Here is a 25829-nt window from a genome sequence, read left to right as displayed (position 1 = left end):
GTCCGGCTTGCCTCCCTCTTACTTCTTTGGTCATAAGGCATGTCTATCGAAACGCGCCCACCACGCCCTCCTTCTCATTGATGTTGCCGGTCATCCTGCCCATCTCATAGGCGCCGCGCAGAACCTTCATTGCTATACCCTACCAGCTGACGCGCACACGACTGCAAGTCACCTTCGGCGTCATTGGACTACAGAAATTGGGCGCCTGAGGGAAGTTCTAGTTCAGCGAACTGTGGAATCCTGTACGCAATAGGGAACAATGCTCCTCGCCGCACCGTAAGCATAACACCCGTGCTCGTGCGCCCATTGCGCCTTACGCGCCGTGTAGGAAGTCCCTGGCTTCGCATCGGGCTTACGATGGCTGGTAGGGTTACTGTTCTTAAGCCGGGAACAAATACGAATTCATTCACGCTATGTTTTGCCATACACGTGTGTACTATCAGGAGCACTGACATGCAGTTGGTCTGAAAATACACAGATTGCGGACCATACACAGATTGCGGACCGACCGAAAAGCACCGTTTCGGACGAGGTCCATCCGATGCCTACTTCCCTGTAAGTATGCGTCGCTTGGATGGCTCGAGAACGACCTCGAATCGGCTACCCTCGGCGTTGCGTAAGGGGTGTATCCCGAGGGCGGTTAGGTTCCCAAGTCCTGAGACAAAGCCTCGAGTCGGCTCACGAGACCGATACATTTGGAAGTGCCGGTCGCGACTTTGCTTCGTAAGAAGTTTCTCTTGCGAAGACACGGTGAAGTATCCAACCTCTCCCTTCTGGGCATGAACCTCACTTCCCCGCGCCTCTTGGCAGTCTTGGCCAGCTGATTCCAAGCATCTCACCAGGAGGTGAACGACCCACGAGACCAAAGACTGGCAGCAAGCTCACATATTCGCTGAGCCCTGACCCTGGTACATGGGTGGGTGAAGGTGGGGACCAGGAGCACCTGACGAGCGGACACGTAAGATGCACGCTCAGAAGGCTGGTAGCGGCTAGCAGTTGACCCGCCAAGCGAGGTGTCCTTGACAGCCCCGACAGCATCAGCACCCGCATACGGGCCTCGTTTGCGGGCGGTAGCCGTCTTCCCTTCGCTCTTCCAGTCCACTGTCGTAGGTAATTGATTTTTGGCTATTCAGGTCGCGAGTCAGTTCCGGCTCGGAATGGGCGTTTGGACTTCTATGATCTACCAGTCTGTGCCGTTGAGCCGCTCAATATCAGGTTCGCCTCGCGTTATCTGAACGCAGATCCATGCTGTACGTATATCTAACACGACATGCACAAGGTTTGGTTGTAATCTTCGATAACACGCATTGAAATAGATCTGAACGAGGCGTATCCGGGGACGCGGACGCTATCCTTGCCGTTCATCCAACAGCTTGAGCAGTACCTGGTGCTCAAATTTTCCGGATAGGGTCGGATAGATGATCTGCTTGACAGAAGTCTGCGAAGCCTGACCAGTCGCCGCACGAGGATATGGAACATGGGCGTCCAAACGCACTCCACCCCGCATAAACGTGACAGGGCAAGGTACGACGCGGTTTCCCCGTGCGCCTCATGGCGCCGCGTAGCAAATGAGGCCATGTCAGAGGCTTCTGAACCCAATGTCATGCACATGTCGCAATGCTGACGACTCCCGGCCACAGAACGGAGTGCGCACAACAGAACCCTGGGGGCCTGCTCGTGGTCAGACTCCGAGGCCGGCTGTTCTTGGTAATGTTACAGGAACATAAATCGCCCGTGTTCCGCCCGCTAGGAAAGTTCAATATGAGCGCGGATACACAAAGTTATAGAGTTAGTTTGCCTTTCCGGGAGTGATCGGCGCCCGAGCGGAGATTGGTGTCCTATACTTGTGCGCGAGTAATCACAGGGCGCAAGCTCCGGAGCGATGAGGAGTAGAGAGCGTAAAAGGTGCGACAGAGACAATGAGGGCGCTACGGCAGACGCAGCCGTATTGGAGTCATCGGCCAAGAGCAGCCCGTGCCCGACTGGGAACGTACAGTGCCTCGAACAATACGGTTAAATCGGTGTACACAGGGTGGGAGGACCTGCCCGAGCGTTGAGACGCGCTAACGCTTGGTGACGGCCGCTGGCGTGTGGCAGAGCAGTTGGGAGGAGACAGATATCTGAAGAAGAAGAAGAAGTATGAGCGTCGAGGAAATCGCGAAGAGCCCAGGTATGGTGCACCGATTTCCCGGGGGAGCGACTAGGAGCCGCTAGCAGTTCGCAGCCACGGAAGAGTCGCGATTGCACCCGCCGACGTCTGAACTGATGCCGATGCTGTCGAACACAAAAAGCGCGACGGGAGCGGCGATGACGTTGGGAAAGGCGCAGCATTCTAGGACTCGCACCAACTTGAGCAGAAGATCTGCCAGAGTATGGCAAGCGTACGGGCCGACAGCCGCGCAACGAGGCTGCCCTCAGGATTTCCAGGCTGGTAGCGGACACGTCTGGTAGACATATTGTTTCATCCTCCTACCGAGCCGGCACGGTGCACTCACGGTCCTGTCGGTTTGAGCCACGGAAGAGATAGAGTTGCTCAGTGCGGGCGCACACATGATGATAACCTGTCGGAGAACACAGGAAGGCTGTTGGCCCTGCCAACGATCAATATGTTTTGCTACAGGGCGGGAGTGTCTAGGTTCTGCAGCGGAGTAGAGTTAGAGGTCCTAGACTCTTCAAGTCGCAGACCTAACATCTCCGCATCACTTGCGGCGCACGGGTGCGGGTCGCATGCGATGGTTGAGCAATTATTCTACGTAGACCTACTCGCAATGAGGTCTGGCCACCCTAAGTCGGTTCAACAAGATTTGGGTGAGCGTGTCGAGGAATGATTACGGCGGCGTGAACTCACTCGGATCCTAACGGACAGCATGATAGGAGTGTTGGGGATAGTGTGCCCGAATCATGTTACTTCAAACTTGATCGTATCGTATCACGGCGGATGTTTGGGATTCTCCGACTCGACACCCATGGTGGATATGTATGCCATCGCCTGGATATGCATCGATGTTGAGTATGGACTGACCTGGTCGTCGGCGAGTGGCCAATTCTGTTTAGATCGGCGCGCACGCCACGCGGGCGGGCGCGCATCAACGTTGGGCAAGCGGAGCCGTCGGGCGATGAAACAGGCGGCAGCTGGCTAGGCACCCGTCCGCCTGGAGTCTTGGACTCCGCAAGCTCCGCCGTTACATCCCCGAACGTGATGAGTGCGATGACGAACTGGGTTATCCCGTCCTCGACCTCTGTTCATCCACTACGCCTGTTCTGGCCTTCTCAGTCGAGCATCATAAGGCCTTCCAGCCCCTTCCGTCATGTCAGCGGCTCGTTCTGTCCCTCCTCCATCCCACCAGGAGGTCGCCCGCAAGCTTTCCGTGCATTCCAAGCCACCATTAAAGGTGTGTAATGCATCATAGCGCGCTATACAGTTCTCGTGCGTCCTTGCGTGGACGTGCCAGGGCTAAATGCCGATGACGCTGACATGTCGGTATTACTTTCGTAGAAACCTACGTTACAGTCTGTCCCGGTATCCGGCACCGAGTCGGACTCGGACTCGGTATTCACGCCTGATGTCATCTCGCCTTCGCCGATGTCCACAAGTCTGAGCGGCGCTCTCCTCGGTGCACCTTCATCGCAGCCCCCTCTTCAATCGATTGCGGAACGCCGGTCCCACAGCGGGGGCGAGGATTCCGAGGAGGATGAAGAGGACGAAGAAGGGGGATGGAGGACCCAGGATTTCACTGGCACTACCCAGCAGGGATCGCATGACGAAACCGTCATCAAGTCCGGCTACCTGTGGAAGAAGGGAGAGCGAAGGAAGGTATGTCGGTGTGTTGCTCTGCGTGTTTCGTGAGCTAATTTGTCCGCACTCTGCACGTATCCTGTTCTGCCACCTGCGCACGTCCGACCCCACATCGCATCTCGATTTGGCGCGCGATGTTCCCCGAATAAGACCTGGAAGAAGCGTTGGTTTGTGTTGCGCCCGGCGCATCTGGCGTTCTACAAGACATCGGCAGAGTACAAGCTCCTCCGGCTTCTCGACTTGACGGAGGTGCATTCTTGCACGCCGGTGGTGTTGAAGAAGCACCAGAACACCTTCGGACTCGTCTCCCCCACGCGCACGTTCTACTTGCAGGCGGAGAATCCTCAAGAAGTCCGGGAATGGGTCAGCGCGATCAATGACACGCGTGTCCAGCTCCTTCCGACGTCGACGCGCAATTCTGTCACCTCTCCCATCCCAATACCCACCACCCCTACTACTGCCACTGCTGCATTTCATTCCACTGGCATCTCCTCCTCGCCTTCGCATTCCCATCAGCTTCACCAGCTCACATCTTCCGACTCGGACGATGCCTCGCCGAACAGCAAACCGAATTCCGCTACACAACCGGTAACACTAGCCGGCGAGAGTGTATCTCCCTCAAAACCGGTGTTATCAGGGTATCTCATGAAATGCGGGTCCAGACGGCATAATTGGCACAAACGATGGTTCGTACTCAGCGGCGAGAAGCTCATATACTGCCGCTCTCACATGGTACGTGCGCAACATCGTCGTGATTTTGAGTTTGCCAAGCCATTGAGCCCCTGACTGACGGATTCCCTGCCTGTATGACTTCATTTGCGTGCCGGTATTATGGGGCTATAATCGAAACAGGACACGAAGCCTCACCGTCAAATCCCGCTCGCATTGGTTATCGATGCGCTGGAATATGACCTGCCCCCAAACAGAAACCATCCTGCCGTCGCGTCCCCCGGCCCGCAGTCTCCCCAGCACCACGCCCTGTCGTCCTCCCCTGCCGATGGCGAGAGGGTAGGCACTCATACGTTCAAGATCGTGACGACGAAGCGCACGCTGCTGCTCTGCGCGCCCAGCGAGGAAGAGGAGATCAAGTGGCTCAGCGCGATCCGCGCCCTCATCGCCCGTCGGTCCGGACAGGGCGTCGTCCCCGGGGAGCCTTCCTCGTTCCCAAGCGTCAGCCCGGCTGGGAACGTCCACGTCCACGCGCCGGCGGCAGGCAGCAGCGGGGCTACAAGCCCGGGATCGGCGGCCCCCACGCAGAAGCGGAGGGACTCGTTCGTGCGGCGGCTGAGCTTGAGCGGGGGAGGCAGCCCTTCCCTGGGGGGCAGCGCGACCGCGCCGGGCGTCGCGACGTCACCGCAGGAAGCCCCATCGGAACGGCAATCTTGAGGTGTGTGTGGGGGAGGTTGGAGAGCGCGCGCGGGGTTGCGCATTTGGAGGCCAGCGACGCGCGGGCCGAGTCCGAGAGAGGGGTGGGGGGGGCGCGAGGACGTTCTGTCTGTGGTCATGCGGGCGCGTTGCGAGGTGTGGCCGTCGGGATGCGACGCGACGCAGTTACCGTGTTCTCGCCATCGGGGCAGCTGGGCAGGGGCACTGGTTGTGTGTGGGGAGATGCATCGCATTGGGCTTCGCGGTGCGGGCGACCAAAAGTCTCGATCGGGGGCGCCGGCGGGGATCTGAGTTCGCGGTTGTTGGAATGAGCGCGCTCGCGCGTGCATGCCAGTGCGTACTATGTGCTGCTGCTGTCATCACTGTGGTATTGGTTGTTGTGGGGCCTCTGGGGTGTGAAACAAGAGACCATGATGAAACAGGAGCTGTACGATACTGAGCGATGTCGTTGCACGAATGATTGGATTTTTTTCTCGTATGCATACGCTATTAGGGGCGCTGTGTAGCCGATACCTCTTTGGTTGTGGGAGGAACGTTGATCATCATTTGAAGAGCATCGTTACGTGTACAATAGGTCTGTGTACTAATCATCTGGATGGAGTGGGCTGCGCTGCCCAGAAGGATTGACCATCCGGAGGGAGATGTGATTGTAGCGCCGGAGGAGATCGGGGCAGGCGTTGGCAGTGGAGGAGACATCTGCCAACAGCTGCCAACACGGCGGGCCTTCGATTCGACCACAAGCGTGGTCGTTGGTGATCGCATCCTGAGCGATGGATCCGGGCTGGGACGCAGAATTAGGTAAGCGCCGTAGGCGAGAGAAGCAGCCGTCCGCTGCGGCGATTTGGGTTTGGGGGCCGCGGGCGAGGGACTTTAGTATTACCAAGGAGGCGATAGCACGCGTAATACGAGGGAAGGGGGTGCCGTCAAGCAATTTGTCGCATTGGGGCTTGGGCTCGCTCTCATGCTTCGGGATGCGCACGGTCATGTCACGCTCAGTCAGGGTCTGTGCTCTGTCTCTCTCAGCTATCAGCGACATGGTCCGCACGCGCGCCTGTCCTCGGCGGGTGGTGGGTCTACGACTTGGACGGGATGAGCACCTTGTGGTGGTAAGGAAGGAGGCTGAGAAGAAAGGAAGCGGGAAGGGCAGAGGACGAGCCGGCGCCTCGGGGCTCGGGTGGAGGAGGTTGGATTGTGCTCGCGGGATAAGGCCGGCTGATGTGATTATTCTGTAGACAACGAACGGAGGGCCGCACACGAGGCCTGCAGCTGGAGGCCAAGCGGCGGCGGAGGCCTGCGAGAGAAGAAGAGGGCAGCTCTCGGACGGGCACGAGTCTGGGCGTCTATTGGCTGCCAGGCTAGAACGCGGGCTCGGGCGGCAAGTCGGGTGCCTGAGAAAGCAAACGCTCCGATCTCAGCGGCTCTGGGTTTTATCGGGAAGCCCCAGCCTTGTGACCAGAACGCCGGGCAGACACGAGGACGGCCTCGTCCGATGACGCGGGCCCCGCCTCCTCGACCTGCACAACAGAGTTTGGGGGCGCTCCCTTCCATTCTTCGGCGGCTACCCCATGCAGCCTGCAGAGCCCAGGTGCAGCACACCCACGCCCACTCGCTGTCCTCGCTAGGCCTGCGTACGACCGTAGCGGAACTTGGATGACGAGACGCGTAATTCTCGCTGACTGGAGCGAGTATAAATACGGGGATGAGTTACGTGATGCCGAGTATGGCAGTGTCTGGCGCGGTGAATGGCGTTAGACGCGTAAGGCAAAGACGAGGGTCTGGTGTCCGGGGGCATGGGTCGATAAGGTGCGGGTAAATAAAGGAAAATAAAGGAATCAACATGCGGAAAGTCGCACGGTGGTAGTGCCCGGCGCCCAGGGTACATAAGTGCTCTGCCTCTCGCTTCTCCCAACAACCGCCCACCACTCCCCGTCTGTCGGCGACTGTCCCCCATCCCCTAGTCCGTATATTTGTACTCTACGCTTTCGACAGTCCACCACGCAATGCCCGACGCTCCTTCCAGCCCGCGCAAGACCGTCTCCTCCGCCTCTCAGCAGGTTCGATCTCAAAAGAAGCCCGGAGCGCCCAAGCCAAAAGGCGCCGTTCGTGCTAAGTCGGGCTGCTACACCTGCAGGATTCGACGGAAGGTTCGTCCTCGAGGCGCTCATCATCCTCTCAGCAGAAGTCTAACCCCGATCTTGTCTCCCCGCGTCTCTCGTCCTGCCCATCGTCCCGATAACTCCTGCCGTCTCCGCCACATCCGCCACGTCACTACGCCGCCACCAGAAATGCGACGAGCAGCCGAACGAAGAAGGCGCGTGTCAGACCTGTGTCCGTCTCAGGCTGCAATGTCTCGGCTTTGGCGCCAAGCGTCCAGACTGGATGAGGGTCAGTGTCTCTGGCTCAGACGTCTTTGTCGGCAATTAGGGGCTAACGGCTTGCCGTGCGTTTCCAGGAGAACAACAGCGTCACTGAGCTTCGCGAAAAGATCAAGACGTTCCTCGCGTCTCAGGGCATGATCAAGGGTCACTCGGGCTCGGGCCCGCGCACAACCGAAGCAGACCCTCCTGTCCTCGTCCTCGTCGACCAACTCCATACTTCGCCGTCGAGTCCTCCCACTCCTACTCTTTCTGCTACCTCCAGCGAGGGACACCGTCCCCCTCACAACGGCATGAACACTTCGTTCGAGCGCGCTCCTGCCCACTACGCTCCCATGCCTCCCCCGGAGCAGCAGCACTATAGTCAGAGTATGTACTATCCTGCTCTCATCCCCGTTTCGTGGTAGTGAACTTTCGCAGACTGGCAGCCTGCCATTCCGGAGTTGGGTCCTCACGACCCCGCCATGAATCGGGGCCCCATGCTGCCCAACGTGAACGACATGTTGTACCACCCGCCTGCCCCCGCCCCGCCTCAGCCTCAGCCTCCTAGTATGATACAGTCTCCTTCCATAGTCTCTGCTCCCTCCTCCTGTAAGGCGCCGTACCGTTATTAGTGTATCATGAATGTATTATGATTAATGCCCTCCTCTATGCAGGGCCTCCGCATTATACTGGTTCTGCCTCATCGTATCATCCGCTGGCCTCGGCGGGAGCAAGTTCAATGTCAGGATTGAGCCAATCAATATCGACTCCGACTTACATGCCGATGAATGGTATGAACGGTGGTGGGGTGCCCACTGCAGGTCCGTCGTCATCATCGTCGATCTACTACAATCCTCCTGTCTCCTCCCTTTCTCGGGCGTACAACATCAACCCCAGCAATCTCTCTGATGACGAGCAGGAAGCGCTTCGCAGTCCGGACGCTATGGCCCCAGCCGCGCCCATGAACGCCGTTGGTCTAGTTTTGCCAACAGACCAACATTCCCTCATCAATCACTACCTGCAATATGTCTTGCCAATACAGTACCTGCTCGCCGACTCCTCGATCAAGAATTTCATGTTCCGCATCCTCCAAAGCTCACCGGTGGCGCGGGATGCAGCCTGTCTGCTGTCTGCCCTTCACATACACTACATGCGGTATCCTGCGCCGACTGACTCGAACGTCGTGACCGCCATCTTTGATCGAGTACAGGGCAACCTCCTCAGCAGCAGACGGCAGTACAACGAGGGCGACGCGATGGCTGGCCTCCACATCGTCTCCAGCGTCCTCTTCTCCGGCGGACGGGGCGGCTGGGAGGTCTGGCTGGACATCGCGAGCCAGTACGTGACCACGATCCTCAACGACCCGGACGTGTACGGGCCCGAGGAGGCGCTGCGGCGGTGCAGCGAGAGCACGCGGTTCATCATCAAGACGACGATGTGGTTCGACGTGCTGGCGAGCGTGACGACGCAGCAGGTGCCGCGCTTCCTCGAGTACTACCGGCTGCTCTTCAACGGCGCGTACATCGACGACCCGATGGGCGGCGGGGGCGCGCCCGAGATCTCGATGCTGCCCGTGATGGGCTGCGAGAACAAGATCGTGCTCGCGATCGCGGAGATCTCGAACCTCGCGCACTGGAAGGAGAGCCAGTCGCGCCGCGGGTGCCTCTCGATCCCCGAGCTCGTGCACCGCGGGACGATGATCGAGGAGCAGCTGCTCGCGCCCGCGTCGCCGCACAACCCGCTCGTCCCGCTCCAGGCGGGCATGTACGGCCCGCAGGCGCAGCACTCGCACATGTACCCGAACGGCGGCGGCGGCGAGGCGGACGTCGTGTGGCGGCGGCGGCTGACGAACAACATCTTCCGCGCGAGCGCGAAGGTGTACCTGCACACGGTGCTCTCGGGCGACTACCCCGCGTGCCCGGAGATCCAGAACGCGGTGACGGAGACGATCGGCGCGCTGCACGACGTGCCGGACCAGCCGTCGGTGCACCGCAGCGTCGTGCGGAGCGTGGTGTTCGGGATCTGCCTGTCGGGGTGCCTGACGGACGACCGCGGGCAGCGCGCGTTCCTGCTGAACATGCTCAAGCGGCAGCAGCAGGAGTCGATGGGGAACATCACCGAGGTCGCGCGGCTCATGCAGCAGGTGTGGGACCGCCGCGACCGCGACCGCGGGCGCGGCCAGTTCACGTCCGTCGACTGGCGCGCGGTCATGCGCGAGAGCCACAACGACTTGCTGCTGCTCGTGTAGGCCGTAGACGGTGCTGCTTGGTTTTTTTGCGTCCGCACACATCCCTACGCCCCGCTCGCTCTTTGCATCCCATTCTGCGTGCTGTCCGTCGGCAATCGTCATACCTGGCCCGTCCGGGCCCTCAACTTCCTTCCGCGTCGACAGGCAAAACTACTCGGTCCGACTTTGGTCGTCGTCAATTACAATCGCCCTGGTCCACACAGCCGCCCATCGCCCGTCGCCGGTTTGCAATCGTCGCTTTCATGCTTGCTGCTGCTGCTGCTGCTGCTGCTTTGCTGCTGTTCGTCTCCGTCTCCAATGCATTTGCTCACAAAACGATTACAGTTCCCGCCGCGACACTTGTAAAATCTATTATCATCCCCAACTCCAGTCCCAACTCCAGCCCCAGTCTCGGTCTCCAATCCTCAGTCCCCCGATCCCAATCCCAGTCCCCAACAGATACCGACCCGCGCTCCGGAAAACCCCCCTCGCTAGGTGTACAGTCAGTCAGTCCGTGGGTCCGTCATGCTACCGTATTATGATCGTTCTCGTGTTATCGGGTTCTAGCTGCAGTCAGTACTCCTTTGTGTGTATGTATCTTCTACTTCAGGCTATCGTACGCTTCGCCGTCCGCACCTCCTCACGTTTATATTTTACCATTAGTAGGGCCTGTGCCTCTGCACGTATATTGCAAGGTTCCATATGACATGGCTCGGTCGCGAAGTTGGTATTGCTCCCGGACCTTCTTCCCCAATCGTCGCACCCCACCCACGCACACCCTCCCCACCACCGGATGGCTGAGGGGCTGAGCCGAGTGCCGACGACGCGGTGGACGTCGGGCACGGATTCGGACGCGCAAGACGAGACGGGCTGCCGTCTCGTCTGCGGCCCCGGGCCCGGCTTCGGAAGTTCTTCTCCCACGCCGCCACGCTCCGCCTGGCAGCCCGGGCTTACCGCGAATTCGCTGCCTGGCAGCGTATCCCCGCTGTCTGCGGTGCCTTCGAATTCTCCGCCCCTCCCTCCCACCGTCGGTCATGCTGTGCCCGGTGCCCAGTGCCCTAGCGCACGCGGGTCGTCCGTACCGGGCTTTCGCGGGCCCGCCAAGGCCACCACGCCTGCCGCTCTTCCCTGGTCCACGTCGCGGGTGGACGTTCGAAGGATCCGGGAGGGGGCAGCAGGAAGGAGGGGCGAGCCGCGGTGCGGGCATCGAAGCCGGTCTCGAATACCCCACGCGGGTCGAGTCCGTGCGTCGTGCCACGCGCCCTGCAGGGCAGTATTGCCAGCTTTGGGCTGCGGGCGCGAGGACGGGCTGAGGGCACGACGGAGCAGGACGTGCGTAATGCGCATCGGGCGTACGGGCTGCGGTGTGGATGGCATGTGAGACTCCCGCCTTCTATCGCATCGTGCTTCGTGCATCTAATCCGATAACGATCCTAAGGTCTACTGCGTCTGACGTGCGACGTGCGACAGACGCTCTCCTGTCTTGTCCACCCTGCACATGCTATCGCTCCGCCCTACACCGGCCGCGCGAATCAGAGGCCGATACGGTTGCTCCTCACGTCTGGGAGGCGGATGGCCACGCGCGCACCCCTTCCAACCTTCCCTGTTCGGGCCACGTCCGCGCCGTCGCGCGACCGGACGCGACGGCGGACGGGATAGTTCGCTCGTTCGCTCGTACGTACTCCCGACCCGTGTGTGCGCGCGAACGTGTACGTACTTATTATTGTTGGCGCCCGCTAGAATCCGTAATGCGCATCACGCCCCAGCTATCCTACCAACTGGCGCGCGCCGAGCACGCAGCGAGATAGGGAACGCGGCGACAGAGCGCAGGGACGCTGCGGCAAGCGCGCGTGCCAGTCGCCCGCGCCGACGGCTGCATTGTCGGGATGTGAGGACGTGATGGGAGGGAGGGAAGGCGCGGGGGGAGGGTGCCAGACTATGCCGTACGCCGTAGAGGCGCAGACAGCTGCACAGTCGCTAGTAGGACCGGAATGAATGGTCAGTCAGCTCTGCTACGGTCGCCCACCGGAACCCGCTCACTGACTCACCCCCGGGCCCCCGGCGTCGGCGTCGCGCGCGCGCGCCCTCCTCGTTATCATTCCGGTAGCGACGACCACCCAGTGGAACTGGAGTCGGGGGCGGACGCTGACGCAAACGCAAGCTCTCCCACTCGCAGACTTGCGAGCATGCAAAGCGTGCGCACTGGCTATTTTGAGCACGCGCACGCTTCCGTGCCACACTCATGCCTTACGCGGCGAATGGGCAGCTTAGAGATGACTACTACAGGCACGGCTCGGCCAATGACAAGGGGTACAAACGCTCTACAGCCTCGGTGGCTGACTGCGCTTCACAAACAGCGGGAAAGGGATAATAGGGCTGCTAACAAGGGCCCAAGGCCCAAGGCCCGATGCCCGATACGACGAGGAAAGAGAGAAAGAGAACAGAGCCACCCGCACTTCCCCCCACTGCGATAAACTCGGGGCGACATCCTGACTGCAAAAATGCTCCGCCCCGTCCCTCGGACCCGACTTGACGGATTCGAACCAAGGCCCCAGCTTCGAACTCCCAGGACTCAGCGATGCCCGCATTATGGGGCGCTTCTTGCCCGTAGGTGGTCGAGCCGGGATGATGGAAGGTGAAGTTCCAAGTGATGCACGCTCGCGTTCCCGGCCTCCTCCTCCTCCCCCTCCCGCATCGTGCCAGAGCGAGGTCTGGCACTGCTAGAGAGCTCCGTTAGAGTTCAAACTCTGGTCGAGCTAACGCCGCAGCAGCGGCGGGATCGGCGGACGCGGTGCTCGAGGTGCGTGCTATCTTGTTTCTCGCGTTGGCGCTGAAATGCTCGTATCATATAGGTTCGTGTGTGCCAGTGGACACTATAAGCAAGTCGACAACACGTTCGCCTGCCGGGTGTGTACGTGCGGCAAAGATGAAGCAGGTGTGCCCGTCCGTGTCTGGCCTCGCGACCGGGGCTCGCGGGTCCAGGTCGTGCAGCAGGGGTTTGCGGGTGCGGGTGCGCATGCGCATGCGCACGCACGAGGTGCGTCCTTCTCTCAGGGACATGCGAAGCGCGGTTGGCCCTCAGGCGAGTGCGAGCCGCGTGACACCGAAGGTGCGCATTCCAGCGATTCGGCGTTGTGGGCGACGATGTGCGTGTCCGTGGGTAGCAGAAGAATAGGGGCGAGCGGGACAAGGGTAGCGCGACGGGGGTAGGGTGGAGGAGGCCTGGGCTGTTCGTCGTCGTACAATAGCAGGCCTCCACCTTGTAAATTTACTTCTCGTGTGAGCGCAGCAGGTCGCTTTGCGCGAAATATATTTCTGGGACGGCATCGTGCAGCGTGATGAGCGGGTGGATACTGGTCTTTCTGGATACCGTTTTTGGCTTGTCGCCGATCAGGCTGCATGATTCCAAACATGGATAACAGGGGAACAGGTGTCTTCGTCGTGAGACGTTGGGCACACCTTCTCAAGCCAGAAGTGTACACGGCCGGAAGGGGGGAATAACATCTCCCGATGGAGGCGTGGACATGGAGCGCGTGTTTATGTGGGGGCGCGAGGCGGCGCCATTTGCGAGGATTCATCGCTGCATGTGCCCACGTCCGAGTCGAATCAGGGAGCACATCACGGATGCGCCATATGAGGTCGCTGCAAAACCTTGTGGGGCATCTTCCGACCTTACTTGTATGCGGACGACCATTTGTGCGAGGAGGCTTCTGTTCTTGTAGCTTCCGAGCCTAGCTACATGTAGTGTGAGTCTACTGTGACGCACGCAAAGCACCCGCAAGGTAGCTGATAGCGGACCGACGTTCTTCATATCTTAGGTTCGTTAGTTCTTCAGAGTTTTGGGTTCGTCAGCCTGGGTTCCTCGAGCGAGCGAAGAAGTGACTTCCATCGATGAAGATGGCAGTGGTGGTCGTGCGTAATTACGGAGCGTCTCCTATTGTATCCATGTTCCACTCAAGAAACCACCAGACGTGCTTCCTGTGGGTTAGCAACACAAGGCACACAATACGCGCGTGTGTATAGAGTTCAGTGTCAAACAACCAGTATAGCAACGGGGGCGCAATACGTCCGCCTATATACGAGGCCTCGTCGTCTACGAGGTGCCACATGTCGTAAACGATGCGCAGTAGAAGGGCAGAAGCCAACTCGGCATAGTAAGCACTGGCATGAGACGCCATTGGGGCGATAGTCATACCCCCTGCGCCAGTGCGCCTCAGGCGTAGCAAGCCGTCGTAAGATCGCAAATCGTCTGATGGCACTGTCCGAGTCCCTGTCGTGCTATGCGCAGCTGCCATGGCCCCTCGGTATGCCCGAGATTTGCCAATTTCCTGTGAAGAAGCTGCTGCCTCTAGTCTAGGAGCTAGACGCGCTGAGGATCCCCTCCACCATCAGCCAACTAGCCAAGAGCGAGCACCACGACTATGACGACGCACCGACGGCAATAGGGAAGACGGCAGGGCACACCGGCACTTGCCACCTCCTAACCTGCCTCCCTCGCTTTGCGCAGGAGCCAAGGCTCCCCCGGCGTCTGCGTGAAGCCGACGAGGTTGAACAACGCACACCAAATTGGGAACTTGTGCGACGACCAAGCACCGCCTCCTCCATGAGTCGTATACGATGACAGGTTGAGGTGCCAACGCGACGCAATTCTTCAGGAGCTGCGTCACTGTGTACGAAGCAGGCCTGAGCTGCGAACGGGCGTCGTTTGGGAAGGTCCGTCGGACTCGGTTCAACAGCTAGTGGATAGATAGCCTGGCTCTGGGTGCACGGCGTTGGGCCTAGCATTGTGGCGGCATCACCGGCGAGGAGCGTGCCTTGCGCGACGGGCATCCCCGATACAGATGTTGCTGTGCATCAGTACGGAACACTACAGAACATCACCACCAGGGTCGCGCGCTATCGACATTCCGTGCGAGAGACCCAACTGGTTGCCTGAATTTGGCGACAAGTCCTGATCGTGAGCACTTGATTTACAATTGCAACCACGTCTAGTCGTCTTCGATGAAGAGCTTCAGCTTGCCACAGTGGTATCGAGCCTGTTTCAAATGACTGAGATCTCTTCATGAATATGATGTCAAGTTGTGCGATACCATGCTGTAAGTGGCATACGTACGTACCGACGATCGGCTGATGATCTCACAGTACCGTCACAAAAAGTAGGATTTAATCACTCGAGGCGGGAGCGAGGCCGCGGTCGCTATATTGTCGAGCGTAACATCGACCAAGACATGCTGGTCGCAGGAGGCTGGTGTTCTCAAGCGCCCACACTGAGAAGGAGCAAAACGTCCCCGTGAGCGCTTGCATGGTGGGAAAACCCGACGTACATCGGATGCTAGACGCGGAGGAAGGGTGCAGACGCTCCTTGGATGATCTTCGGTGGTTTTACTGGAAACACGGACGATATCAGGTGCGGAAGGAAGCAGCGCGAAGGGTGCATCATGGGCTGCATCATTTGTTCAGAATAACGAACAACGGGGCTCGGATGCCCGGTACGCGCAAGGGGGGTTGAGCGTCATGCGCTGTACTCGTCCGACTCGCACCTCGAACACAATGCGGCGGAAATGGGAGGGCCGGGACGAAAAGCTGGTGCTGGTGCTGTCCGCGTGTATGAGATCCGTCAGACCGTGTGTGCATGGTGAATCTCTGGTTGCCGGAAAACTGTGTCTGGCAGCCTAGCCTCCGCTCCTGCATGGTATACTTTTGGTTGTCGCCGGGAGCAAATACCTATTGCCCCGATGGATTAACAAACAGAGCGGAAAGAAGAGTACGCAAATTTGACCAAATGATAACAGTCACGGCGGGGATCCGCCCAGCTCGCGTGCAGTCCGAGGGAGAGGGACTGGTTCGAGGCTATCAAGCGCACAGCCGCCGGGGATGGCGGGATAATACATCGATCGTACCCTGTCGTATTGGTGGTAAAGGAGCCGACGTGTCTCTTGCGCCCTCTCTCGGCTGTGGATAGAGAATCAGGAGCGGTTTCAACTGAATGAGGTTTGTCATCATAACTCTATCCCGAGCTGGCACGATCGAATGTAGGATCATTCAGTGCACAGGTGGCATACCTCGGAGACGATGCCATCTTCAACATTCACGAGAGGCGGCGTAGGCGACCAAGGGCGTGTTTCCAAATCACGATGCGAGCAGGGTTGGCCTGGCAGGGCAGGCGACTGATTCAGGCTATACGACAAATTCGGCAGGGGGATAGACTCACGTACTCAAATTGGGCACCCACAAGTTAGAGCGGCAGGCGTCTTGAACCAGGTTCCAGCCCTACGAAAAAAGAGGAAGGTTCCATTGGATATCAACGGGCAACAACAATCTGATGATTGTACCCAGCATAACGTTTGGGATCTCTCCCCTTCCAAGGGTCGTAACATCGCAGAAATAAGGATCATACCCCAGGTAGGGGTACTCGAGATGCATCTACAATTTGCAAGCACGACGCTGCAAGAGGGGTCAATACTGGACGGCACTGGACGTGACAGTCGTCCGGCAGGGTCCATCCCGAGGTATCAACTGCAGGGCCATCATCGCTGCCGTCTCGCCATCCGCCTGATCGAAGTCGAGGCATGTTCAACTCCAGGGTAAAAAAACGTCCACGTTGTAACGACGTCGCAGCTTGTCTGTGCGGTCTAGGTGCGTGTTCCCATGCGATCGTAATAGAACCCTTGACACACCCGGCAGGCGCGGATCTGACGGAAGGAAGGCTTCCAGGTTAGGAAGAGAGAAAGAAGAGCTCAGAAGATCACGAACGGCAGATGGGCAAATGGCAAGCCTACTCACCGGGGAGAGGTATCATTAGCTGATGTCGTGGCAGCCCTATTGTCTTATGGAGTTGACTTACTGTAACCTATGCAGCCGATGTCAGAATTTGTCGAACCCTGCCGATTATTTGGTATCTGAGATACACGCTGTCAGCCACCAAGTTCTTCTCAGAGGTCCAAGCTTGGAACCGGTCATCGCTCCGCCTAACAAAAACGTCCGTGAAAGCCGTAGGACCCGCCGCAGTCTGTCTGCAGGTTCATTCGACGCGACAGTCACTTGACCGCACGTCTCAAACAGAGACCACCAAGACGCATATACGGGCAATTTAGTCAAGGAAGCCGATGCATGTATGTCAAGGGAATGCATGACGGAGAGCAGCCGACCCCTGGAAAGCGACTTTTCCAGGCGCATTGGGAACTCAGCCCGAATACTCCATATGACGACCGATACGTCCTCAACAATCCCACAGGGAGGAGGACTACCGCGACGGAATATCATACACTCCATTCTCTGGACGATAAGGTTGCTTGCAGCTCCAGCTCGTGGTCAACATGGGCTCGGAGCGCCACCGAGACCAAGCGCGACGCCCGTGGCTCGACAGGGGTGCTGCCTGCCCGTTTGGGTACGTTTCAGTACGGCCGCCGAGGTAGAGGGCACTCGGCAGCTCAGGGTAGTAAGGGCGAACAAGATGTTCCAGTGGAGAAGCGGTGCGCCTTACGTTAATTCGTGTGTTAAGAGTAACGAACGGCGGATTGTCGAAGGTTATGCGGTGCGAAATCGCGCTCGTGGCGCTAGGGGAACCCTTCTGTTGAGAACCAGAGCGGATAAAAAGGGGTCAATACAATGATATGACAAGGATTCGTAGTCGTGGATTGAAGAAGAGTACCTTAGTATGAGGACACTGTGCTTCTGGTGCTATTTCATCTCGGGAGGGAGACGGCGTACGGTCCTTCCATGCAAGGCTCGGTCCTCGCTTGTTGAAGCTGTATGCAGTTCGTCTGGGGATGACTGGACAACTTCATATTGAACGTTGACCTAATTGTCGCTTGGGGGATGCGTGTGGGATTGTACCGAGAGGCCAGGTAGCACGCGTACCCTGAGACAGGTCATCTACTACATAAGATTAAATGGAGAAGGATATTCCGCAGGGATGTGTCTTTGAACCGAATCCAGTGCGCAGACTAGCTGCATGTTCCGGTTCGCCATACATGTTCTGATCGGGGACATATGGTAAATACTCGCCTGTGCAATTGTGGAGATGGGATTATTTGTCTGAACGCATCGTGGCCATCTCCGGGTGGTTGGTGGAATTGAGGCGGAGATGTAAAAGGGCCAACGGGATGATCGGCAAGCAGAGTTACACCCGGCAACGACTTTGAATTAGGGCGGAACGGTGATTAGACTGGCGGAGATCAGAAGGAGAGCTAATTTCAGCCTGTGTGTGATTTCTTCATCGAAGACAACAGCGAAGTCCTATCGCGACCTGTGCTCGTTCTCGAAGGCCGTGGCAGTACATGGCGATGTCCCCAAGGAGCTCAAACGCACCAGCCCCAGATACACGCTGCCTGGAACACGAACGCATAGCGAAAGCCAGTGCGAACACCAGAGTTCGACCTTATACCCCAGAGGTATCGACAAGGCGACAGGGACTCGAAGGCAGCGGAGACCGCGATGACCGAGAAATTGATGTCTCAGGGGGGCAAATTCATAGATCCACTGTGTTGGTCTCGCTCCGTCAGACATATATTATTTCATCTACCCCGGAGCAAAAGTGGCGTTATCGCGGTGCATACCGATTGATCTCTGTCATTCCATCGGCCATCCCATAGCCTGACCGATATATCACCAATTAGTGTTGACGGGTCAGGATAAATCCAACTGCAGATGAACTGCCTATATCCACAGGTCCAACAAGAATGAAGGACGCGTGGTATCGATAACAGGAAACCCTGTACAACGCCAGCTCTAGCAAGCAGCTGACGACGGATCTTCGAGTGTTCTTCGGCCTTGAGGCAATGGCGGTAGCCTCGAGGCAGACGCGACAACGTGAGCGAGACTGGAATATGACAAGTGAATCAGGGCCGACCAAGGAAGATATTGTGCCTGGAGCTGGGATACGGAGATTTGTCGCCCGTGTTCTCATAGCCATGAGGAAATGTCGAAACCACTTCTGGAGGATAGCACCGAACTGATTGGTGATGAGCTCAAGGATAAGCTCGTCAACAGCTCGCACCTACTGAGCGATGACGCTGCTGGAATGAGATCATGTAGACATCAACATCTGTCACAAGGTAAACATGCCGGGCCTGCCGCCAGCGGATACTTAGCACGGTGGGTCAACGGTGGTCCGCATCTTTTGACCCGTTCCGGACATGGAGACGGTTCGCACGTAGACTGCCTGACCCGGTGCTGTCTCTCGTCCATATCTAACGGACCAATCTAGGCACGTCGCATCCCCGGAACACACGGTGTCATGGCAGGACATCCAGAGAATCGCAAGCGCATCTGCCTCCTAGGCAAGTAGGTTCATGGTGACCAGCTTCAGGCTGCTGCTCGTCGAAGATGTGTAAAGTAATGAGTGACTAGTGCGGAATGCCTCGCATCAGTACATCTTCACACGCGGTTCTCCGGAATATCGGAAGCTTATATCAGCGTCAAATATGGCTGCGTGTAGCGTGGCCGACGGTGTCCCCATGAAAAGAGGAGACCAGGAGAGCCACGGAGCTGACATAGCGATGACGACGTCCTGATGGGTTCGGTGTAGAGGGCTTGTCGTTGGTTGGCGTACCCTCGCGAACGAAGTCGTAACTGGAACGACTACCTGTCAACCTGCCAATCTCCCCGGAGAACAAGGAGCCTTTGCCTAGCACGTCAAGTGACGACGAAGCTCATGCATCATGGTTCGTAACTCGCGTGTCTCTTCTAGCTGCCCCCGCCAACACTCCGCGACGAGAACGACTCGCAAACGTGAAACCGCGTCCTCGGCGATCTAGCCCTGTCCGAGTCCGAGCCACCTCGGATAGGGGGTGTTATCTGGCCCCACGAATCACTGGGCATGCAGCAGTGAACACCCGGTCAGCTTACAGGTGGAGGGCACTGCATCTCGGCAAAAAGAATGAGGTGAAACGGGCGTTTGATGTATGTGTTCAGAGCCAGATCAAGCCATGATGACCTGTGAGATCGTACTTACCGAGTCGAGTGCGCAGGGCGAATCTCGATGCGCCTCCGACCGGAGCGACGGAATTAATTGGAATATTATACCCGGAACAATTCCACTGGTGATGGTCACGAAGCGCGGGTTTGTTGCAGTGGAGGTGAACTGTGTTCTGTCGCGTGGGATTATGAATTCGTGCTGGTGGGGGAGAGGGGGACCCTTGGTGACGAGACGATATGATCTGGTCCTCCATCATGCCGTCGCCTCCTTCTCTCCAGTCACTCCTCCGGGCCCAGCCTGACATCCAAATCCCCCAAATACACCTCCCTTTTCAGCCACAATTCCCGACCCTCCCTCACCGCCTCCATCCGCTGTTATTTCTCCCTGTCCGCCGTGCCCCTGCTTGCGCCTTCCTCTTCCGTCGCTCCCCACTGCCCTCTCGTCCGCCATAACAGGACCCGGTTATTGTTTACATGGCTCTCCAACCAATCCCCTCGCCGTCCAGCGGCGACAGCCACTCTCCGTCTCCCGAGCTTCCATCTGACGGGACGTCCGCCAACGCGTCTCCCGTAACTTCCGCCACACCTCTTTACGCTCCTCCGCCTGCGTCGGATGAAGGCGACTCTCCCCAGGACCGAAGTACGAGGAGCACACCGACGCGTGCCATGTCTGATCTCACGCGCTCGTCCTCCGCCGGCAAGGGCGGCTGCTGGTACGCGTCCCTGCCTGTGGTTCCATTCCTCACGAGTGTCCTGACTCCCTCGCGCATCGTCCCACACGACCGCAGGACGTGCCGCGTACGACGTAAGGTGAGCAATCATCCCGCAGCCCGTTTCTACGCGATGCCTGTTCGCGCATGCTGACCTTCTTCCCGCGCTCCCCGTGTCCCCGCTTCGCCTTCTCGCGCTGCTAGAAATGCGACGAAGAACGCGAAGGCGACTCGTGCAAGACGTGTCTGCGGCTCCGCATACAGTGCCTGGGCTGGGGGCCCAAGCGGCCCGACTGGATGCGGGTGCGTCTATCAGACATCTCCACGCCACGCCACTGCAGGGCCGTGCTGATGTCCCCCCTCTCACCGCAATTATTCGTCTCATCGCCGCAATTCGACCGCGTTCGGCTGGCCGGTGCGACGTGCACAGGACAAGGAGAAGGTGGCGGCATACAAGGCCAGCATCAAGGAGCAGCTATCGCGTATGGGCCTCATCCGCGGACAGCCACGGCAGCCCTGGCACTCCGCTGGCCTCTCCGCCTCGTCGCAACCCGCTACACCAGGGGTCGCAGGTCCAGGACCGCAGACGACGCTGCGACGCACAATGAGTGCGCGCGAGACGACATTCCGCCGCGACTCATATATCGGTACCGGCGGCAGTGCGCCTTATCATATCCCCGGGATGTCGAGACCTATATCGGGTAAGCCTCAGGTCTTTCCTCCACGTCCTGCTGTCTGTCCTCGTGTCTTGCCCTCGTGCTGTTCTGCGAAGCTGTTGCGTCTGCATACGTGCTTGCGACGTTAGAGCATTGCCGGCAACGGGGGGCAGGCCAGAGATCCGACGTAACCTTCTCGGATTTTGGCGTCGCTGACTGTGCTTCGTGTAGATGCCGACCAATGGGGTCATAACGTCTCAGCGTCGTCGTCCCGCCACCATCCTTCAGCCTCACCAATGGCCTCGCTCCTCCACAACCACTCAACACCGAACATCAACGAGTCGCTCTATGGCTTCCCCTCGCCCCCAATGCCAATGGGAGCGGGCGACGACATACCTTACACCGGCTTCCTTCCACAGCAAGGAATGAGTATCTCTATGCCACCACCAATGCCAGCGCCCCCCGCACCGACGGTCCGCAGGGATGAATACATCTCATATTACTTCAAATACGTCCGAGAGTTGCAATATGTATTTGCGGGAGAGTCGCTCACGAACCTACTACTTCCTGTGAGTGTCCCTGGGCCTGTTGCCTCCAACACACAGGGCTCGGTGCCGCGGAGCCTGCTTTCTGTTTGCCTTTCCCCCCGTCGCTTCTTGATCAGGCGAAAGCCAATGATTGAGTTGGACACCCGGCGCGCGGAGACGGGATACATATTGGCTTCCCTTGCCGCCGGAATGGCGTTGGGCGTCGAGGATCATCGGGATCACTCGATGTCCTCGATCGCGATGCTTCCGCGCGCCAAGAAGACGTCGCCCTCCTTGCCTGGCCATGCACATGGCATGGGCGGCGAGACGATGGCGTTGGGCGCGGAAGGTCGGAGCATTGCAGCGCGATTTTGACTGACGTCCCTGACGATCTTGTCGCTGACCTCCTCCCGATCCACAGATCGTCCAGGCGGACCCCGATGGCGCCGTCGCCCTCTCCCTGTGCGCCCTCGCGGCGCTGCACCACGGACGGGCCCAGATGGCGCGGAGCACGCAGCCCATCCTCGAGGACCCCGACGCCGAGAACTCGCTCCCGCGGCAGTTCTACAACCGCGCGCTCTACCTCCTCATGCACTCCCCACAGACCAACGGCACGGGCCAGTACTCCGACTCCGACGCGGTCACAGCTTGCCAGCTAATCGCGTACTCGCTCCTGGGAGGCGGGTCCACCGACTGGGCGACGCCGCTCGACTACGCGTGCGAGTGGCTCGCCCAGACGGGCATCTACAACGAAGAAAACCCGAAGCTCGCGCTGCTGAACATGTCGCCTGCGGGCCGCTTCGCCGCGAAGGCAACGATGGTACGTCCTCCCCTCACTCCTGCCATGTTGCCACGGACTGCGCGCTGACTGACTTACCGACCGGTCTCGTCCACCCAGTACGCCGACATCTTCTCGAGCATAACGCTTATGCAGCCGCCGCGCTTCCTGTCGCTCTACAAGCGGCTCTTCGGGGGCGGCGCGGGCTTCTGGCCGATCAACACAAGCCCGACGGCGCACGCGCAGCACTCGGAGCTGCGCATGGACACCCTGTCCGGCTGCCCGGACGAGGCGCTGCTTGCGATTGCTGAGATATCCGCACTAGCACATTGGAAGGCAACCGAACTCCAGAGCGGTAGTCTAAGCATGCGCGAGCTCATCCGGCGCGGAGACGCGATCGAGAAGGAGCTGAGGGAGAGGGCGATGGGAAAGTCCGGAGATATTGAAGATCTCAAGACACCGACAGTGGCGTCGTCGTCGTCCTTGGCAGGGGGTCTCGATATGCCTGCCGGGTTGGCAATGGCGTCGTCTTCGTCGTTGATGTCGTCGCCGCAGCCTGGAATGTCGGGTGCCTCGAAGTCGACTAGGTCCCCAGTAGACAGCACGAAGCATATAATTGGAGAGATGTACCGGGAGGCAGCGCTCTTGTATCTGCATACAGTCCTCAGCGATTCTTCACCAGGTGAGACACTCACCGTCGTCCCTCGCCCATAGCGTCTTGCTTACCCTTCCCCCTTCCTTCTCCCTAGGCGTACCCGAGATCGCAACCAGCGTTGACCAAATGGCGAAGCTCCTTAACGAACTCCCTCCCTCCCGATACGACCGCGCACTCATCTTCCCCCTCTTCCTCACTGGCTGCCTGACGGACAACCAGATGATGCGGGAAGTCATCAAGCACCGCTTCTTCATGCAGGACGCGACCAATGGGAACATCCTACTCGCGCAGACGGTGATGGATGAGGTATGGATCCAGCGTGCGAACGCGATCCGCATGACGCGCCAGGGCGAGCACCCGCGCCTCACGGACTGGAGGCAGAGCCTCCGCCTGCAGTGGGCGAGCCTCTTCCTGGCCTAGTGGACACGCATCGCCGCCTTGTCCGCCCTATATGCGCCTGACCATCCTCTACACACCTCCACAACCACCTGCGACAATGCGCTGACGACGTTATATGCCATCTTATGACATGCCTTCAGAAGAAAACGACGTACCTTTATGGAACTCCCTAATCTGCTCCTTCGATTCTCTTCTACATTCCAACTCCTCCTATATGCGTAGTATACCCCGACGGGCAGAGGGCCCGTCTCCGCCATCGCCGGCTCTGGAAGTCTTGTATACGTCCAGCCTGGTTCATGTATCTTTTGGTTAGCTCTCTCCGTTCTGTGTCTCGGGTACTTTAAATTAGGATCGTAACATGCCTTGTATCATCTCCGTCCTATCCAATTATATCCCCTGTTCCACCCTACATCATTGGCGTGTCCTCTTCGATCAGACCGTGAAGTCGCGCGGATGAAAGGGCATACTGGGAAGGCTCAGTGAAGAACAGTGGAGGTGTGTGAACGGAAGCTTTCTGGGTCCCGAAAGCAACCATGAGCTTGCAAGCCGGAGAAGGAGGCGCCATCATCAGTCTTTGTGGGCATAGTTGGAGTTGGGCGGCGGGCGTTCTCACCTGCTAGGACGCTCACTTTCATGGGCGGTCTTGAGCGCAGAGACCTTCGGAGTGGCTGTCGGCATCCACATATGGAAGCGGATCAAGTTTTGGCTACCCGGGCGGTTCATGGGCGCTCAGCGCTCAGGCGTTCAGACGCCGCGCCGCGCACAGAGACATGGAAACGCGGCGCGCGGTGGGACTTTGCTTGACGTGGGCTGCTGCTCTGCTCGCGAGGCCACCGAACGAGCTGTTCGGAGAGCGCGAGCGGTGGATGGCAAAGTGGTAGAGGATAGACGCAAAGCAGATCAATATGTATGGAATGCGGCGCAGTTAGCAGTGGCATCATTGAGTGCATTGCATCCGGGCATGTCGATGTGCGCAGACTTGGAGATCTGGGGGCGATGAGTAGGCGTGCGCGATGTGAGCATGTTATCGGCGAGGTGACACGAGAGCGCAGAAGGCTGAAGACAGAGCGTAGGATGAGACGGCGGTGCAGAAGTATGTGGGGGAGAGGAAGGAGGAGAGAGCGAGAGGTATTTACCGAGCGGCCGGGGATGGATAGGGCCAATGAGGCTGCGGCGCTCAGCTCGGCTATCGGAGATCGAGGAGGATTGCCGTTAGCCGGGCGCATCGACTGCATTGACCTCCCTCGCCCTTTGCTTTTCTCCGCCATGCTCCTGCCGCCGCTGTCTCGCTCGAATGCTTGCCGTGGTCATCCTACGTCGCGCTCATGAGAATACGTAGGGTGGGGGTGCGAGCAATGAGCCGAAACTGTAAGTCTACGGGTACTTATGCGAACGAGAGGCCGCGCTCAATCGGCGTGATCTGCTTAGCCTCGCCGCCCTGGCTCATGCGCGCTGCCCGCCCATCTGCCCAAGCCCGTTCCTCGCTCGAAGTTCCTCTCGACCAAGTTGCTTTGCGCCCGTGAGCAGCATCCCGCAGTCCCAGCTTGATGCGACACACTCCTTGTGCTTTTGCCGCTAGTTCCTGCTGATCCTCGCTACCGAGCCCCCACTTCATTCAGCAGCAACCCATGCGCGGTCGCCTCGCTCTCGCCTCAACTCGAAGTTGAGAAGGTGGACTCATGAGCGCGACAATGGAAATGGCTGTGCGCGGTGCGTTCTATTCGCGAACTCAATCCAAGGTTCTGCCACCGCCCACGAAGCCTCCAACGGACGGTGGCTTCCCAGCGCGCACTCGAACAAAGTCAAGAGACCTCCCCTTTGCGCGCGGCCCGCCTTTTTTTTTTTGACGCCGCGGCTTTGGGCCCCTTCGGGCCGGCATTGCAGTGCGATACAGTGGCACATCAGCGCGCTGCAAGCCTACATTTGATTCACCTCAAGCGCAGGTCTCGCGCGGCCTCGAGAGGTTCAACGCTCGCGATGATCGTTACTGTCCGTGATGGCGAAGACGCGCGTGAGTGTCTGGGTTCCCTCACCGTCTCGGCATACCCTGGGCGCGGCCGAAATTATCGTACACGTACCTCAGCCTCAGCCTGTGCAGCCCATTGCGTTGACAGCAACGTGCGGTTTCTTCGCGAAGTCGGTGACCGTCGGGGTAGTCTCATCTACACCGCAGCCGCTCAAGTTACATTGTACAGACGGGGCGCGCCTCGCCCCGTTTCACCGTAACGCCCACATCGGGCCCTGTCCACGTCCTGTCAATGTCACTGCTACTTTCCGACGACATCTTGCGTTGAAGGCAGCCCGTCGAGCTTCTCGTAATCCGGAAGCACTGAGGTAATCACGCGTAGGCCGGATTCACTGCCAAACCTTCTCTCTCCCGCCCACCGGTCCTTGCGACCCCATGGAGCTACAAAACAGCG

The 25829-nt window shown here is 58.8% G+C and overlaps 3 protein-coding genes across 3 annotated transcripts; all 3 read left to right on the top strand.

Moving 5' to 3' along the window:
* Positions 1–3253: 3253 nt before the first annotated feature.
* DICSQDRAFT_133498 (PH-domain-containing protein) lies at positions 3254–5787 on the top strand. The gene is made up of 4 exons (XM_007362519.1): positions 3254–3392; positions 3497–3814; positions 3947–4528; positions 4649–5787. The coding sequence occupies exons 1-4, from the start codon at positions 3309–3311 to the stop codon at positions 5180–5182; spliced, it is 1518 nt and encodes a 505-aa protein (XP_007362581.1). The 5' UTR covers positions 3254–3308; the 3' UTR covers positions 5183–5787.
* A 1131-nt stretch (positions 5788–6918) lies between these two features.
* DICSQDRAFT_133497 (uncharacterized protein) lies at positions 6919–13091 on the top strand. The gene is made up of 5 exons (XM_007362518.1): positions 6919–7326; positions 7466–7567; positions 7635–11143; positions 11205–11440; positions 11507–13091. The coding sequence occupies exon 3, from the start codon at positions 8318–8320 to the stop codon at positions 9785–9787; it is 1470 nt and encodes a 489-aa protein (XP_007362580.1). The 5' UTR covers positions 6919–7326; positions 7466–7567; positions 7635–8317; the 3' UTR covers positions 9788–11143; positions 11205–11440; positions 11507–13091.
* A 7061-nt stretch (positions 13092–20152) lies between these two features.
* DICSQDRAFT_159813 (uncharacterized protein) lies at positions 20153–24391 on the top strand. Its single transcript, XM_007362517.1, has 9 exons — positions 20153–20397; positions 20473–20494; positions 20599–20697; positions 20825–21095; positions 21282–21619; positions 21999–22397; positions 22476–23037; positions 23105–23947; positions 24023–24391. Exons 1-8 carry the CDS (start codon positions 20159–20161, stop codon positions 23428–23430), a joined length of 2256 nt encoding a protein of 751 aa, XP_007362579.1. The 5' UTR covers positions 20153–20158; the 3' UTR covers positions 23431–23947; positions 24023–24391.
* The last annotated feature ends 1438 nt before the right edge of the window (positions 24392–25829 follow it).

The sequence above is a fragment of the Dichomitus squalens genome (assembly GCF_000275845.1).
Source record: "Dichomitus squalens LYAD-421 SS1 unplaced genomic scaffold DICSQscaffold_4, whole genome shotgun sequence".
Lineage (NCBI taxonomy): Eukaryota > Fungi > Basidiomycota > Agaricomycetes > Polyporales > Polyporaceae > Dichomitus > Dichomitus squalens.
This window is presented reverse-complemented; position numbering and strand designations above follow the sequence as displayed.